Raw genomic sequence first — 17281 nt, 5'->3', positions numbered from 1 at the left:
CTAAACATTGTTTCTAAGGCCTCATCCACACTAATCTGTTTATATTTGAAAACTAAATTTTCAGTTTCCTAACGTCATTGTTTTACACAGTATGGGGTTATGGAGAGTGTTTTCAAAAGTCTCAGATTTAGATGGAGGAAAAATGGCATTCTAGTGTGGATGAGAGGTGTAAATCTAGCAAAATAAATGTGTTTTCAAACGAAAACGTATAGTGTGTATGTGGCCTATGCCTCCTTAGGTGCAATTTAGTAAGGAATAATTGACAACGGACTGTTGAATTATTAAATAACAATGCACACCCCGAGGTGGTAATGTGGCTAAGATGCGAAAATTCGGGTTTTGTCTCAAGACATTTGTTTGCTTCTCTGTTTGTTTCTCATGAGTCTCTATGTGTGTGCATATGTATGTAGAAATCAGGGTTTTATCTCAAGACATTTGTTTGTTTTTCTGTTTGTTTCTCACGAGTCTCTATGTGTGCGCATATGTATGTATGTGTGTGGGGCTGTCGGTGTGGGAGAGAGCGAGAGAGAAAGGGAGCTTTCCACAGAAATTTGAATAAATGTAGGATATTATAGACATTGTCATTCTTATCCGATTTGCTTTTTTAACTTGGTTATCTTGCTGTGGTAGCCTGTGCTGATCTTTAAAATAACTGAAATAATTTGACGAAGTGATATTTAACCGTTAAGCGGTCAAGACCTGGAACTACTTTATAGCCGTGCATTTACTGAAAAATAATTGCACACTTTAGAACGTCCGTCAACCAATCAGAATCAAGCATTCAACAGCCCCGTGGTATAATAAAATATTTATGCAATTCTACTTTAGAATGCTTGAGAATGAATTACTTATTTTCTTTTTGATCCGATACCAAGTACTCTCAAGGCCAATATCACTGATATCAATACTAATGCTGATACCTCTATTGAATGAAAAGTTGTATTTCTGGCAATAAAATGGGTAATTTTAGGCATTTAAAATGATTAAATAAATTATTATTGAGTCATGTTTTCATTATTTATATAGATCATGATCAATCATTTAACAATTTCTAGTTAAACTATATCAAACGCCACAAAAACCTAGAAAATAAAAAACCTAAAACAAGTTCTTTTTTCCACTTTGAAGCTTATGATACACATTCATTTTCATGCTAAATAAATAATAAAATCATTAGTTTAAAACTATAGAAGTAATATTTTTTTTATGTGTGATTTTATTTTCTGTCAACAAATATTTACAAATGGTCATTGCATTCACAAATATTCTCAGATGGATACACATTGGTGGAGGGAGATTCTTACTTTGTTCCTTTCTGAATTTGTGTTGACTGGGTCTTCGGCAGCCAAGGCAATGCTGCTGGCGACGATCACAAGAAGGATTGACATCTCGAAATAGCGAAGATTGACAATGTAGTGACAGGCCTTGCGGACCCTGTAGAAAAGATGAGGGAGAGAGAGAGAGAGAGAGAGAGAGAGAGAGAGAGAGAGAGAGAGAGAGAGAGAGAGAGAGAAAGACAGACAGACAGATAAGCGCAAACAAATTCAGAATATAAAGAGTACAGCTGTGGCTCAAAAAATGTCTAGCCTTACGGGTTGTTGGGTTTGAAGATGAACATGCTGACAGGTGGAGGGCCTTTGGGTTCATTTGGGGTTTCCTCTTCTTTCTCTAGCTTTGAGGCCTCCAAATCTTTGCAATTACCTATAAAATACAGGTATATGTATTAGAAATTACTATTTCATTGGATTTAAATGATAATGGCTCGCCAGGCTTACAACCTTCATAATAAATAAAAAAAACATTGCACTAACAAACAACTCATAATACAGTAACTGCATAAGATAGTTAGTGTAAGCATTGCAGGTGCAGAATTGATACTGAATTATGCAAAAATTCTTGTGCTATTTATCCTAATTGACTAAAACTACCCAAGTAACTATTAAAATAATTTATTTAGTTTCCCTGCTGAAAAGACCTGCATTGCTGGTCACATGCTGTTTTTTTGGATGCTGGTGTTTCCAACTGGATTTTTAACTAGCTTAAAGTTGCTGTAGGCAATTTCAGTCATTTGCTAACTTCCATAATTTTGCTTAACCTTAACCACATACCCACTCTTAAAAAATCCCACCTTCCAAAGACATGTCAGCCAACCTGATGTCAACAAACCTGAATCCTAAATATGACTGACAGGTAGAGAGCATTTGTGTTTGGCTATTTTTCTGACTGGCTGCACCATGACTCCTTTTTTGCTTTTTACTATTTCAGTAATATCTGTCAAGTATTACAAACTTATCAAACAGCATCTTTAACTAAATCAACCAGCAATATTACCTAGGACCAGCAGAGCTATGCTGTTCAGCAACAAAAATCGTCAACCGGCATGGTCTTTCTGGTGAAGCTGTTTGACCATTTTGCTGGTGAACAGCATAGCTCTGATGGTCCATCAGTTTGACTTGCAATCAGTCGGGACCAGCATGGAAATTCATGCTGGTCTTATCAGCAGGGTTATCAGGGGTCCAGGGATTCTCAAACCCGTTATTGAGGTCAACTCCATGGATGGCTGAGTGTCTGCCACTTCTATGACGATGCTGGTTTTGAGGGAGGACTTCTCCTGGTTCATATTTCCGTGGTTGTTATTTTCTGTCTCGCTAGCACTCTTAGTGGCCTGTGGGGACTGCTGGAGTGTGTTTTCAGTGAGCTGTAGCATTGCAAGTTCTGAGTCCTGAGGCTGGTTTTTGCAGGGGGAATTGATGGCTGGTTTGGGCTCTGATGATTCAGAGTTGTCTGGTTTGCTCTGCCTGTAGAGGGGGAGATGTTAATGGCAGCATTTCTCTCCCCGGACTCTCAACAAGGAATTTTGTGCACTGTGCAAAAAAACTGTTAAGCATCATGACAAGCCCGACACAGCAACACTGTGTTTGAAACAGAACTATTTGTTTGTCCAACCAATGAAAGATAAGTGTTCTGGAAACCTGTTTGAAAACAATCATTATTTTTTCTGTTTCTGATGATGCTAGTGGCATACAAATTACACACTTCAGCTTTAAGTTCAAAGTGTTTTTTTTTTTGTGGACACATTTTGACATCTCAACATAGTAGGCGCGATAGAGTTTGGCCACTTGACTGAAGTGTAGAGATGTGTCTGATGCACTCTGTAGGCTTATGTGAATTTGTTATGGGAAAGTTACAGGTTCCAATTGCATTTGGTAGAGTTTTACTCTTTTGAAAAAGAAACTTGTGTATTATGGTGTAAATTCAATAAATTATTGTTACAATTTAAGAGATTACATAATACATTTTACTTCGAATATTCCTATAAACCAATTATTGCCCTCTGTTTATCTACATGTCAGTGCCTTTTATGATATACTAACCTTATTAAATAGTAAAATGTTCTATATACTTCAAAGTGCATATAAAAATAAAACAAAAATTAATAAACAAATAGTTTTGCATCACCTATGTTCAATCGCTCTGTTGTCTGAAATGATATCTCCATCATTCTTTGATTCCTTTTCTTCTCCCTCATTCCCGAGCCTCTGATCTCGGCTGTCAACACCACCATCTCCTTGTTGTGCCTCCTTTCCTCTAATGTCTAGGTGAGGATCGCGGTGGCGTGGCCGTCTTGGCCTGGGCCCCATATCAGGGGTCAGTGTGTCCCCCATTGCAGGAGGCCTGTACTTACGCACCACCCGCTGTCGCCTATTCCCATTCAGTCTGGGGCAATGGTTGTTTATGTCCTCTGGTGAGGTTTTTGATTCAGATGGCTCTGTTAGGGGTAGATTTAGCATTACTGGGGGCTCAGGGAGGGATATGTCCGTAGGCATGGGAGGGTCTGGTATTGGAATAGCCAAAGGGGGTTCTGGAATAAATATGGACAAAGCTTCTTCATCCACGTGCATGTCCATAGGCATGGGTGGCTCTAAGGTGGCCTCTGGCATGGTGGTGGTTGTTGTGGTCTCGATGACATCGCGCTTGCTGTCAGACGGGGATATTCCAGGCTTCCGCTGGTGGTGGCAGCCAGGTGGTCCATCCTGTTCCTCACTCGGGCTGCTGAAAAGTATCTCGCGGCTGGACATCTGCCTGTGTCGGCGCAACTGGCTGGTCCTCTGCTCCCAGACTGACATGGTCAACCTTCTCCTCCTTTCTCTCCTGGACATGAAAGAGTTAGAGGCATTGAGTGGAGGAGCATCTGCGAGGCTCTCGGAGTCCTCAAAGGAGTAGGCCGCGCGGCTCCGGTGAATTGCACGCTTCCTGTACAGGTAGGGCCTTCTCCTCCTCCTGGGAAGAAAAGAAAAAGGACACACAATAAGCCAGGGTGACAAACAATGTATTTCAACAGGCATGCCATAACCACTGTTTACATTACAGTGTGAGCATTACAATGTGCATTTTCACTCATAAACCATACAAAACCCTTTCTACCCTACTGAAAAGAACAGCTTAGATCAGTGGTTCCCAACTAGTTCTGCTTCATAACCCTCAGTTTTACTTTGGATATCAAGTGACCATCCAATGCAATAACAAAATATTTTACTGTACAGAAGTAAACAAAAATTTCCCTAAAATCAAACATTGACATATAACATTTAAACCACGAACTGCACAGGGCCAACAATATGCAAAATTAACATGACATACACTCACTTAGCACTTTATTAGGAACACTTTGGTCCTAATAAAGTGTCTGTTGTGGTCTTCTGCTGTGGTAGCCCAACCGCCTTCGATATGTTGTGCATTCTGAGATGCTATTCTGCTCACTACAATCATACAGAGTGATTATCTGAGTTACCGTAGCCTTTCTGTCAGCTCGAACCAGTCTGGTCGTTCTCCGCTGACCTATCTTATCAACAAGGCATTTTCGACAGCAGAACTACCACTCACTGGATGTTTTTTGCTTTTGGCACCATTCTGAGTAAACTCTAGAGACTGTTATGTGTGAAAATACCAGGAGATCAGCAGTTACAGAAATACTCAAACCAGCCCATCTGGAACCAACAATCATGCCACGGTCGAAATCACTGAGATTACCCATTCTGATGATTGATGTGAACATAAACTGAGGCTTCTGACCCATATCTGCATGATTTTATGCACTGCAATGTTGCTACACGATGGGCTGATTAGATAATTGCATAAATAAACAGGTATACAGGTGTTCCTAATAAAGTGTTAAGTGAGTGTACGCTGAAAAGGAAAATGTATTTCTAGTTGTATATTGTCTTTATATTTTGAGCATTTCATTTCTAAATGTCTCTTAAATTTCAGTTTAATACTCTTAGCAGAAAATACAGCACACAAAACACACAGTAAACGTTGATATGCCTACTTATTGTGCTACCCTCACTATTTACGATAATATAGTTAGTTGCATTTTATTATTTGCCTTTAGCATTATTTTTTCCTTGCTGTTCACAGCCCTTTTAGAACAAACTTGAGACCCATTTCTGTTTCTCAACACACCAGTGGATTAGACCATTGAATGAATTGAATGGTTTTGAAGTCTACTGAATTTGAAAGTTGGTTGACCAAGGAAATCTTACTGGTTAAGCAGCACATGCTGGGGACCAGTGTCCAAAGCATACAGTAACATGATGGCAACCTGAAATACAGGTCCATTCAGCAGGGTAGAAATAACCTAAAGTGAGCTTTGGTTTTGTACAAATTGGAAATTTTATATGTGTAGTCAGTATATTAATAATAAATTGCAGTTAATAATCTGTAACAAGAACATTTGTTAGAAAGGGTCAGTATTTAAGTTTTTGTGACTGTTTCTTTGTGACTGGAATTCATGGTCCAGCTAGTTAGCACAGCAGAGATGGAAAACAACTCAATAGAGCTGCAATATCAAAGTGAAAAACAAAAGAGAAAAACTTGAAATAGAGTTGATTCAGAATGGAAAGAGGAAAATGAGTGCAGGAAATCAATTATTGTAACTGACAAATTAAAATCCAACCAAAGATCAGATTTGAAAATGTGAAATCAGAATTCAGATAAAGATGGCAGAACAGAAAGCTTCACCCAGATAGGAAAATTAAGTGGTGCAGAATGTTAAAATTGATATAAACAGACTATTACTTACTGGCACTTGTACTCTTGTGTGGTCCGTGTAATCAATGAGCGATTGGTTGAAAAAAGACATTAGTGCTTTCGAGAACAAGGACAAAACAAGCCAAGCATCACAGCCCAAGAAAGAAAATCTAGACAAACATATATTTAGGGGGTTTGTCAATAAACACATGTCCTAACTGTAGGGTTCGCAAACTTTTTCATCAATGGATTTCCATGACTTTTCCACAACCTTTCCAATCATTTGTGATTACTGGAAAATACCTTAAAAAAAAAAAACAATTCTGATGCAAATCGAATAATTTGAGACCGAATCACTAATTAAACATTCAGATCATTTTGTGAACTGGTTCAACAGATTAACTGAAAAATTCATAAGAACAATTTGCTCACAAATTGGACATCATTATATGGCTTGTGTGCAAGTTTTACTCTACACAAGAGCAACATCTAGCTGATGATATATTATTTTATAGCAGAGTGTAACAAGATAAACTTATAATTACAAAAACAAAAACAGAAAATCATGATTTTTAAGATTTTAACAATTTCCATGACTTCTCCAAGCCTGTGAAACATTTTTAAAATTCCCTGATATTTACAGGTTTTCCAAGCAACAAGCAATTGCAATGTGACACAATCACAGCCAATTTAGAAGATATTTGATGTTTAATGCACAGTTAAGGAGAAGGGTCATGGACCAATTATATTTTACAGTGGGTGGGACTACCCATCCCCACACATCAGAAATAGAAATCAAGCAACCAACAAAATGCCCTGTAGTTGCAACCTCTGGTAAGGATGAAAAGTCAACATGGAAGTTATTTTTAATTGCTTGTCATTTTATTGCGTAGCACAAAGTTAGGACATGGTGTTAACAACATTTACTAAATTTTACATTACAATTACAATATATTTTACAATAGTATAAGAAGTCTTGGGCTGTGTAGCATGGCAGCAAAAGCGTCACATGACAACATGATGGTAGATATATTAGATCAGAAGCAACAAAAACAGTATTTTGGAACTTTTTGGAATGTTGAGACAGTAAGAAACATGGCACAGATAAAAGACATATATAAATGGAGTCCATATGCATAAGCACACATTATTAGAGAAAGAGAGAGCACTGTAAATAATTTCTTTAGTAGTCAACCAGTCAAACATATGCATTTCTAAGGGAAGAAGCCCATAGTAGTCATGCTAACTGAAGACATGCATTCATTTTCTAGTGTTTGTCAAGCAGTTTCGGACATGCTACAACCTCTTTTGTTCAACTTTGAAGTAAACATGCAAGATCCAAATGCCACAGGCCACAATTTCCAGTCTGAGTTCACTGACAAAGTGCAACTGGCTCTCACATTATCTCCAAAAATGCAGTAGAGAAGAGACCCTGTGGTTTTCACATCACACCTATGTGTTCTGACAAAGGCATGGCCTGCACTGCATCATACAGAACATATTGATTTGGGTTTGATTTCAGTATATGTCCTTAAAACATGTATTATATAAATTTTCACCCAAAATGTAAAATTCTGCATCATTTAAACACTCTTTGTCATTCCAAACCTGTATGACTTTCTCTGTTCAGTGGAAAACAAAAGAGCTTTGTTCATACTGCATGTAAAACAAGATTTTTTCTCAAATCATTTATAGACAGACTGTTCAGACTGCAAGTTATATATGGTCAGATCTGATTTTTTTTTTTCTGTTCGGACAGCAGTTGCTTTTGCTAGAATGTCCACATTAGTTGTCAAGGTTACGATGCAAAATTGCACAGGTTAACCATGTGTGAGAGTTTAGCAATGGATATTTCACCAATTATTATGTTTTTCATGAAGGCAGTATCCAAATATGAACCTATTAGTCACAGACAATGGCTTAAAAGAAACGGGAAAGGTGGCATATGCAATTGTTGTTTCTGCTAGGGTTGACAACTGTCCCGTTTTAGCTGGGATGTTAGGTGTTTTCGTTGAAATTATCATCCCGTATTTAAGCAGGCAGCTACCTGTAAACATCCCGCTGTGAATGATTTGTGTCCCAAATTGATGCAAATTTATTTTTCAAAGGGTCGGAATGGCGAGATGCTTGAAGGGGACCCCCATCGCATACTGAAATACACAAAATGCTCAAGCATCCAGTATTTGCATGAGTCATTGAACAGCCTACCATACCGCACTGTTGTGGCTCGCAACATGTGTAGTTTACCGCACCTTAGCTCATCTATTTGGGTGGTTAAAGCCAATATTGCTATTATTGTAAAAAAAGGTTTGCACTTCTTTGGCTGCCCTGTAACATAGTGTACATATATATTTATATATGACTTTTGGGTGCATTGTTAGGATTCAGCGAGGAGGCGAGGACCCAAGAGCAGATGACAGATAGTTTATTAAATCAGTCAATGAAATGAATGAGCAGAACACACACACACACAAACACACCATTAAAACCACCTGCCTAATACTGTGTAAGTCCCCCTTGTGCCACCAAAACAGCCCCAACCCGCATCACAGAATAGCATTCTGAGATTCTATTCTTCTCACCAAAAATGAACAGAGCTGGCACCAACAATCATCCCATGGTCCAAATCACTGAGATCAAATTTTTTCCCCATTCTGATGTTTAATGTGAACATTAACTGAAGCTCCTGACCCGTATCTACATGATTTTATACACTGCACTGCTGCCACACAGTTTGCTGTTCAGATAATCGCATGGATGATTGTTGGTGCCAGATGGGCTGGTTTGAGTATTTCTGTAACTGCTGATCTCCTGGGATTTTCACACATAACAGTCTCTAGAATTTACTCAAAATGGTGCCAAAAACAAAAAACATCCAGTGAGCGGCAGTTCTGTGGATGGAAATGCCTTGTTGATGACAAAGGTCAACAGAGAATGGCCAGACTGGTTCGAACTGAAAAAGTCTACGGTAACTCAGATAACTGCTCTTTACAATTGTGGTGAGAAGAATATAATCTCAGAACGCTATTCTGAGATGCAGGTTGGCACTGTTTTAGCGGCATGAAGGGGACTTACACAATATTAGGCAGGTGGTTTTAATGTTGTGGCTGATCGGTATATATATACGCACACATTATTATATATATATATATATATATACAGTTGAAGTCAGAAGTTTACATACACTTAGGTTGAAGTCATTAAAACTAATTTTTTAACCACTCCACAGATTTCATATTAACAAACTATAGTTCCCTATCTGTCACTCACTCGATGTTGTGTCAATGTAGTGACACTATGGGTCACTCTTGGGAGCCCGAGACACCTCTGGTCTTTGATAAAAGGCCAATGAAAATTGGCGAGTGGTATTTGCATGCCACTCCCCCGGACATACGGGTATAAAAGGAGCTGGTATGCAACCACTCATTCAGGTTTTCTCTTCGGAGCCGAACGGTCATGCTCATTGAGCTGAATATTACTGTTCATTCACCTCTGCTGGATCTGACGGCGCATTTCAGCGGCTTCTCCCTCCTCTGCACTGGTGCACTGCAGAGAACGCCCCTAGGCGCTTCGACAGAAAAACTAGAGAGTATATTTTCTGAAAGAGCCTTTTTCCCCTCTAAAGGAGTATATATTTCTCTAAAAAAGCGCACACACGGAACGTCTTTTTAAAGACACGTCTTTTCAAAGATGCCTTTCCGATTGTGTGTTATTCCTGGTTGCGGTCGTTATCTCTCAACTTCGGATGGTCATGATCGCTGTCTTTCGTGTCTGGGCGCGACCCACACGGAGGCAGTGTTTGTGAATGGTTCATGTTCTCACTGCGAGAACATGACCATGGCAACGTTGCGGTCGCGGCTTGCTTTCGTAAGAAAGCAAACCACCCCAGCGGCTCCCCGCCTCGGTCTTTCTACCAACGGGTATGAGGCCAGCACGGCTAGCACTGGGGGCGATTTGGGGACCCCAATGGGATCGTCTCTGCCGGGTATCCCCCCATGGACCTCCCATTACCCAGCACGCTTGTCTGCCCCAAAGGGCTTCCGGATGAGTTCGCCGACTCGTCTCACGGCGAGTCTGGCTTCTTGTTCGGAGCCCGCGAAGATGACGAGCTCTCGAGCGCAGCATCGGAGAGCGGGCTTATCCAGACGGACGCAGAAGCCTCAGCTGGGCTTCCCCCTTCAGGGACGATCGCCCAGTCACAGGCCGATGCCGAAATGATGGACATGCTTTCCCGGGTGGCCGCGAGCGTCGGGTTAGAGTGGAACCCTCCGCTCTCCCCTGAACCCTCGCGGCTTGATGATTGGTTTCTGGGAAGTGCATGAGGAGCTTACGAATTCATGGGAGGAAACTTTCACTGCCCGGCCCCGACTCCGCAGTTCCCCCGCTCTCACTACCCTCGATGGCGGGGCGGCCAAGGGCTATACGGCGATTCCCCCGGTGGATAAGTTGCTCGTGGTGCACCTATGCCCGCAGAGCGCCGCCACCTGGTGTGGATGCCGTAAGCTCCCGTCCAAGCCCTGTAGGCTCACGTCGTCCTTGACTGCTAAAGCCTACAGTGATGCTGGACAAGCCGCCTCTGCCCTGCACGCCATGGCTCTCCTGCAGGTCCACCAAGCCAAGGCATTGAAAGAAATGCACAAGGGAAGTTCTGCCCCAGATTTGATGCAGGAACTGCGCTCGGCGACCGACCTCGCCCTCCGGGCGACGGTCACGGCGCGGTTTCTCGGGCGGACAATGGCCACACTAGTGGTCCAGGAGTGCCACCTTTGGCTCAACCTGGTCGAGATGGGTGAGGCCGACAAGACACGGTTCCTTGCTGCCCCCATTTCCCAGGCGGGCCTATTCGGCGACACCGTCAAGTACTTTGCCCAGCAGTTCTCGACGGTGGAGCAGCAGACTCAAGCGGCTCAAGATCCTGCACCCTGTCTGCTCGTTGCCAAGGGCGTCCTCCTGCGGTGACTGCACTGGCTCTGCCCCAGCCCGCCCCTTCGGCCCGGCCCCGGCATGGAGCCCACCGCAGGAAGCCGACGCCACCCGTCTCACAGCCGGCGCCGAAGAACCCACGGAGGTCCTCAAAGCGCCCCTGAGACGGGCAACCCAGGGACGAGGGAAACCACTCACATGGAGCTGGTAGGAAGACCACTCCATCCCCCGGTGGAGGGCCGGGTGGAAAATCTTTTGTTGCCTTTTTGTTTGATTTCGCCGCACGCCCAAGTGGCTGCGGTACCCAACAGTTCAGCAAAAGAGCGGCTTCCTTCCTCCCTGGGTCACATACCCAGTGCGTTTGGTCGTCACCACGACTACCATTTATGGACTTTTTCTTGCAGGATTGGCGCTCCAGCGGTGCCCTTTCCGCCCCTGAGCGCCCAGCTGTGGCACACAGCCGCCCTCAATGTGGCAGTCTCCACGGGTTATGAGGACAGGCCTCTTCCTCCCCCATCCCAGGCTGTTCCGGGGGTGGTCACAAGGAGCCAGGTAAGTGCTTCGATGTCCCTAGACTCAGCACGGCCACGACGTGCTGTGGCACCTTGCGCTGCATTGTCCCCTTGGTCCCCCTTGCGCGGAATTTGGACGTGTGGCTTGCGCTTTCCAATCCGTCGCGGTGGCTGATCCGGACCGTCCGACTCGGCTATGCGATTCAGTTCGCCAGGCACCCGCCCAGGTTCAGCGGTATTCGTTCAAGATGCTGACGCAAAGACGCATTCTGGCGAGCGTCCGGCATCAAGATTGGTTCGCGGCGGTAGACCTGAAGGATGCGTATTTCCACGTCTCGATCCTTCCGCGACACAGACCCTTCCTGCGGTTCGCGTTTGAGGGTCAGGCGTATCAGTACAAAGTCCTCCCTTTTGGCCTGTCCCTGTCTCCTCGCATCTTTACGAAGTTCGCAGAGGCTGCCCTTGCCCCGCTAAGGGAGGTGGGCATTCGCATTCTCAACTATCTCGATGACTGGCTAATCCTAGCTCACTCTCGAGACGTGTTGTGCGTACACAGGGACGTGAAATTCGCACATTGCATAACAGTAAACCGTAAGCCACAGGTCGAAGCCTCTCACCTGTGCGTTTAGTCAGCATTATAGCAACTGTAACAAAACATCGCCCCACATGGCTGGTGCTGAAGCTCCTCTGAGGTCCGACGACCCAGCACTGCAAGATGTGGTCGAAGCTGTCCTCCGTCTCTCCGTAGAGGAGAGAGATAACCTCAATGGCTACAATGTTAGTCATTGTGATGAAGCATTGCAGGAACTAGTTGGTTATGTCAAAAACCTGGTTGGGAAGCCAGAGCGCACAATCCCGGACCTTAACCTGCGTCAATAAGTTAGGTGCACCCAAGCTGAGAGAGTCCAGGCACAGGAAGATAATGCTTGGATGCAGGAGGTAAACGAAACCCTGCGCAGGCAGCTCAAAGCTGCACAGCTAAGAGCAGAGCCAGATCAGGTAAGTGCAGCTGCTGACCTGGCCACACAGGAAATGCACAGCACAACATCTGACATCGAAGAGGGTCCTCTCTTTAGCACAACCAGTAGAAATGTGCCCCTAGGAAACTCAAGGACACACACTAGGAGCTGAGCTTCCCCTAGTGGTACAGTCTCTGACTTCGTCCTCCTATATGCTTTTCAAGCTCCTCCAGCGGCCTGCTGGTTGGATGCAGATGCCCCTCCTTCCGGTTGCCCCCTTAGTCCATTTTCAGTCACGCCACCTTGCGTTTTGACCAGACTGATTCCACCCCAAAAAGGGGGGAAAATTACTTCCAAGCTCAGAGTGGTGTTAGCGGCTCGAGGGCCCCATTAGCCAGGGAGCTGTATGCAACACGGGGCCCACGCACACGCATTGACAGGAATCCATCCCCACCACGAAGGGGAAGAAGTCATCCTCATTGCTATAGCAATCTGAGTGACTATGGTGTTTCGGATTACTCGGATGACCTGCGGTCATACCGACATCAAGGCTTGCGCATTCGACAACTCGAGTCCGTCGCAAGGGACATAGAGTGCTTTGACCCGAGTAGTCGAGATTCAAACATCGATGATCATCTCAGAGAAATTGAGCGCTGCCTTGTTGACTTACCTCATGCTTCATTGCATGAAAAACTCAAGCTCATATGGAAGACCACGGTGAGGAGTGTCCATGTGTTCATGGAAATGTTACCGACTGGTACCCAAGACTGCTACCCAGCTCTGTGTAAAGCCCTACACGAGGAGTATTCGCTGTATACCGACGAAGCCTCCACTACCCTAGGCACTTTCGCCATCACGCAGAAGAGGCATGAGCCTCCGCACTAGTATTACAGATGCCTGAGAACTGCGTACTTCCAAGGATGTAATGCACCAGGTCTGGAGGAGACAAGCTTCAGATGGACAAGTCACCATCATCCAGGAGTCCAGAGGACCCCTACCAATGACCATGCCTCCTCCAGAGCCTGACCCTGGCTCAAATCCTTCTATGCCACCTGTGAGCCCACAGCTGCCGCAGGTTGATAGTCAAAACTAATTTCATGACCACGAGTCTTTCCTTTGTTCACTGAAGAACACAAACTTAAACCTGTACAGCCCCCACATAGTGGGAGGCGTGCACATCAATGGTATAGTGACACCAGAAGCGCTTGTAGCACTCTGGTCAGAAAAGGCCGCTATGAGACAGGACCTGTACGACAACTCGTGTCAACACAGTCCTCCTCCATTCTTCACACCGCAAAGTCACTGCATCCTTTCGGCAGGGTCACCACAAAGTCTCCTCAAAGTGATTGGGGTATGTGCCCTCACCGTATGGATTGGGAAAAGGTAGGTCATGCATTTCGTGAGTGTAGTCCCTCAACTCACACCCCCATTCTTCGTGGGGATGGACCTTCTTGTCAGACTAGGTGCTCAGCTGGACATAGTCAACCAGGTTCTGTGGTCCCAAGCCCGGGCCGAAAGGCATTCTCTGACCATTGAGGTAGAACACATTATATCCGGCCAGACCATTCCCCAAGCATGCCAGGCTGCTAGCGAGGTAGATATGACTATTCCCGTGCGAACAGCAGGTGTTCCCATCTGCCTGATGATCTCTAAAGGACAGAAGATACCTGGCCCACAGGCATTCTTCCAACCCTTGCCCCGCTTCTGGGAACTCAATCTGACCATCTGCGGCACATCCCTGCTCAAGTTGAGCCACCGTTCAACCTACTTGTTGGTTCAGAACCTGACGCATGTCCCAATTAAGTTGACGGTGCAGCAACCACTAGGGATGTTGATAGATAACTCATTTCATGATTTCGAACTGACAGTGCCAGTGATAGGAGAATTACCTCCATCACTAGCCAGGGACGACAACCTGGACGGGGTCCTGTCCACTTTCCCGACCAAAATGATCACGGTGGCCTGCCACAAAGTGCAACAAGGCAAACCAATCTGCCATGGTCGTATACTCTCTTGTGACTCAACCCGGAGACACAACTCCTGGTGATGACAGAACCTGTTCCTCACCAGAGGAACCCTACGTTGGCTTTGAGGCCGAGGTCAATAAGCAGCTTGCCAAAGCAGATGCTTTAATAACAGAGGATCAGAGAAAGTGCTTCAGAACTCTTTCATGATTTCCAGCCGATCTTCTCAAGAGATTCCCATGAATGTGGTGTCACCGACCTCCACACCGTTCACATTTCCACTGATCCAAATACACCACCCACATTTGTACTGAGCCTTGTGGACCCCGCTCACCAGTAGCTCCCTAATTACTGGTGAGCGGTGGCTTTTACTGGACATCCAGCAGTAATGTGGCCTGCTCCACCACAATAGGCACAAAGACCCATCCGACATTGTCGTTCCCTCTCCTTCTTAGGGAGTGATGCTCAGCCCAGCTGCATAGGTTCTGGTTCTATTGTGGCATCCAGCAGATAATGAGGAGGGACAGCTGATGGAAGCTCTCGGAGACTAGAATCCATCGCTGAGAGTAGATGGCGGCGGTTCCGACGGTGAGAGAGACGATTGTCCACTTGGATGGCCAGATCAATGAGATCGTCAAGACTTTCTGGAAAATCGAGTGAATAGATATCATCCTTTAATTGCCTCTGATAACCCCCCCCAAGAAAAATGTCCCATTGAGCTCTCTCATTCCAACCGTTGTAAAACGTAAGAGTCCGGAACTCAATGGAATAATCTGAGACAGTGTTCCTCTCCTGCCATAGTTCAGTCAGCAGCCAAGCTGCCTCCCTCCCATGTGCAGCATGGTCAAAAAACCTTCTTAAGCACTGTGGAGAAGGCTTGAAAAGAAGCACAGAATGGTACATCACTCTCCCAGGCAGCGGGTCCCCAGTCCCAGGCCCGACCAGTTAGGAGATCAATAACGAATGCAACCTTGGCCACCTCCGAAGGGAACAAAGAGGTTTGAAGAGTGAATATCAGAGAGCATTGGGATAAAAATGGTTACAAGACTTTGGATTACCATCATAAGGGGATGGGGGATTAAGGTGGGGTTCCCACACAGGGAGAGCGTCAGCACCGGGTTGAGATGAGGCTGAAGTAGATGGCTCTGCCTCCGGCTGAGTATGGAAATGTACTTGCGCTGTGATGTCCGATAGTCGGGTCGCCATGGCTTCCAGAGCCCTATTAGTAGCGCTCAGTTGATCAGCATGATGCCCCAACAACATTCCCTGCTGAGCAAGGGTGGTCTTAATCAAGGTTTCATCCACTGGGTACATCCACGGCTGGATTTTCTGTTAGGATTCAGCAGAGGCGGCAAGGACCCAAGAGCAGATGAATGACAGATAGTTTATTAAATCAGTCACTGAAGTGAATGAGCAGAGTGTATATAAATATATATATATATATATATATATATATATATATGCTGCCAAAAACAAAAACAAAAAATATCCAGTGAGTGGCAGTTCTGCGGATGGAAATGCCTTGTTGATGAGAGAGGTCAACGGAGAATGGCCAGACTGGTTCAAACTGACAAAGTCTACGGTAACTCAGATAACCGCTCTGTACAATTGTGGTGAGAAGAATAGCATCTCAGAAATCTATTCTGAGATGCGGGTTGGCGCTGTTTTGGCGGCACGAGGTGGACTTACACAATATTAGGCAGGTGGTTTTAATGTTATGGCTGATTGGTGCCAGAACATGTATGGCAGCTATTCCATTCCAGTGTCTGTTGAATCCAACACAAGCACATCTCATTGTAGTTAATGAGTTACTGATTAGGTGATCACTTAAATCAAATCTTATTTAACGAGGAAAAGTATAAAACCATGGCTGTGGTCATCACTATCCTCTTACAATAGGACCAGATGGATGGCAAAAAGAATGCTAGTAGTACCTCAAATGTAATTGGAATCAAAAAATAACTACTGACCATGGCAAAAGAGTTCAAAAGAAAAGTTTTCAGTGAGGAAAAGGGTTCAATTCTGGCTTTACTGGCAGAGGGATACAGTGAGCATCAGGTTGCTTCCATCCTTAAAATTTCAAAGATGGTGGTTCATAAGAACAAGGTCAAGCAGCAGACATTGGGGACAACAAACGGGATGACCGCCAACTCATTCAAATGTCACTCAACAACCGTAGGATGACATCAAGTGACCTACAAAAAGAATGGTAAACAGCAGCTGGGGTGAAGTGCATGGTGAGGACAGTTCGAAACAGGTTCCTGGGGGCAGGGCTGAAGTCATGCAAAGGTAGAAAAAAAGCCCTTCATCAATGAGAAGCAAAGAAGAACCAGGCTGAGGTTTGCAAAAGACCATAAGAATTGGACCGTAGAGGACTGGAGTAAGGTCATTTTCTCTGATGAGTCCAACTGTCAGCTTTGCCCAACACCTGGTCGTCTAATGGTTAGATGGAGACCTGGAGAGGCCTACAAGCCACAGTGTCTCGCATCCACTGTGAAAATTGTTGGAAGATCAGTGATGATCTGGGGGTGCTTCAGCAAGGCCGGAATCGGGCAGATTAGTCTTTGTGAATGACGCATGAATCAATCAACGTACAAGGTTATCCTGGAAGAAAAATTGCTTCCTTTTGCACTGACAATGTTACCCAACTCTGAGGATTGGTTTTTCCAGCAGGACAATGCTCCATGCCACACGGCCAGGTCAATCAAGGTGTGGATGGAGGAGCACCAGATCAAGACCCTGTCATGGCCAGCACAATCTCCAGACCTGAACCCCACTGAAAACCTCTGGAGTGTGATCAAGCAGAAGATGGATGGTCACAAGCCATCAAACAAAGCAGATCTGCTTGAATTTCTGCACCAGGAGTGGCATAAAGTCACCCAACATCAATGTG

The 17281-nt window shown here is 44.7% G+C and overlaps 1 protein-coding gene across 1 annotated transcript in view; it reads right to left on the bottom strand.

Annotated features, from left to right (window-relative positions):
• Nucleotides 1-17281, bottom strand: part of LOC127414712 (probable voltage-dependent R-type calcium channel subunit alpha-1E) — a 229162-nt gene that overhangs the window by 51942 nt on the left and 159939 nt on the right. Inside the window, exons 20-23 of the mRNA XM_051652917.1 lie at nucleotides 3460-4281; nucleotides 2533-2798; nucleotides 1593-1701; nucleotides 1305-1434 (exon numbers count right to left, since the gene is read on the bottom strand). Of these exons, the coding sequence (XP_051508877.1) occupies nucleotides 1305-1434; nucleotides 1593-1701; nucleotides 2533-2798; nucleotides 3460-4281 (1327 nt within the window). The remainder of the gene's footprint in view (nucleotides 1-1304; nucleotides 1435-1592; nucleotides 1702-2532; nucleotides 2799-3459; nucleotides 4282-17281) is intronic.

This window comes from Myxocyprinus asiaticus, chromosome 24 (assembly GCF_019703515.2).
Source record: "Myxocyprinus asiaticus isolate MX2 ecotype Aquarium Trade chromosome 24, UBuf_Myxa_2, whole genome shotgun sequence".
Classification (NCBI taxonomy): domain Eukaryota; kingdom Metazoa; phylum Chordata; class Actinopteri; order Cypriniformes; family Catostomidae; genus Myxocyprinus; species Myxocyprinus asiaticus.
Note: the sequence above shows the minus strand (reverse complement) of the source record. Positions and strands in the feature narration are given on the sequence as shown.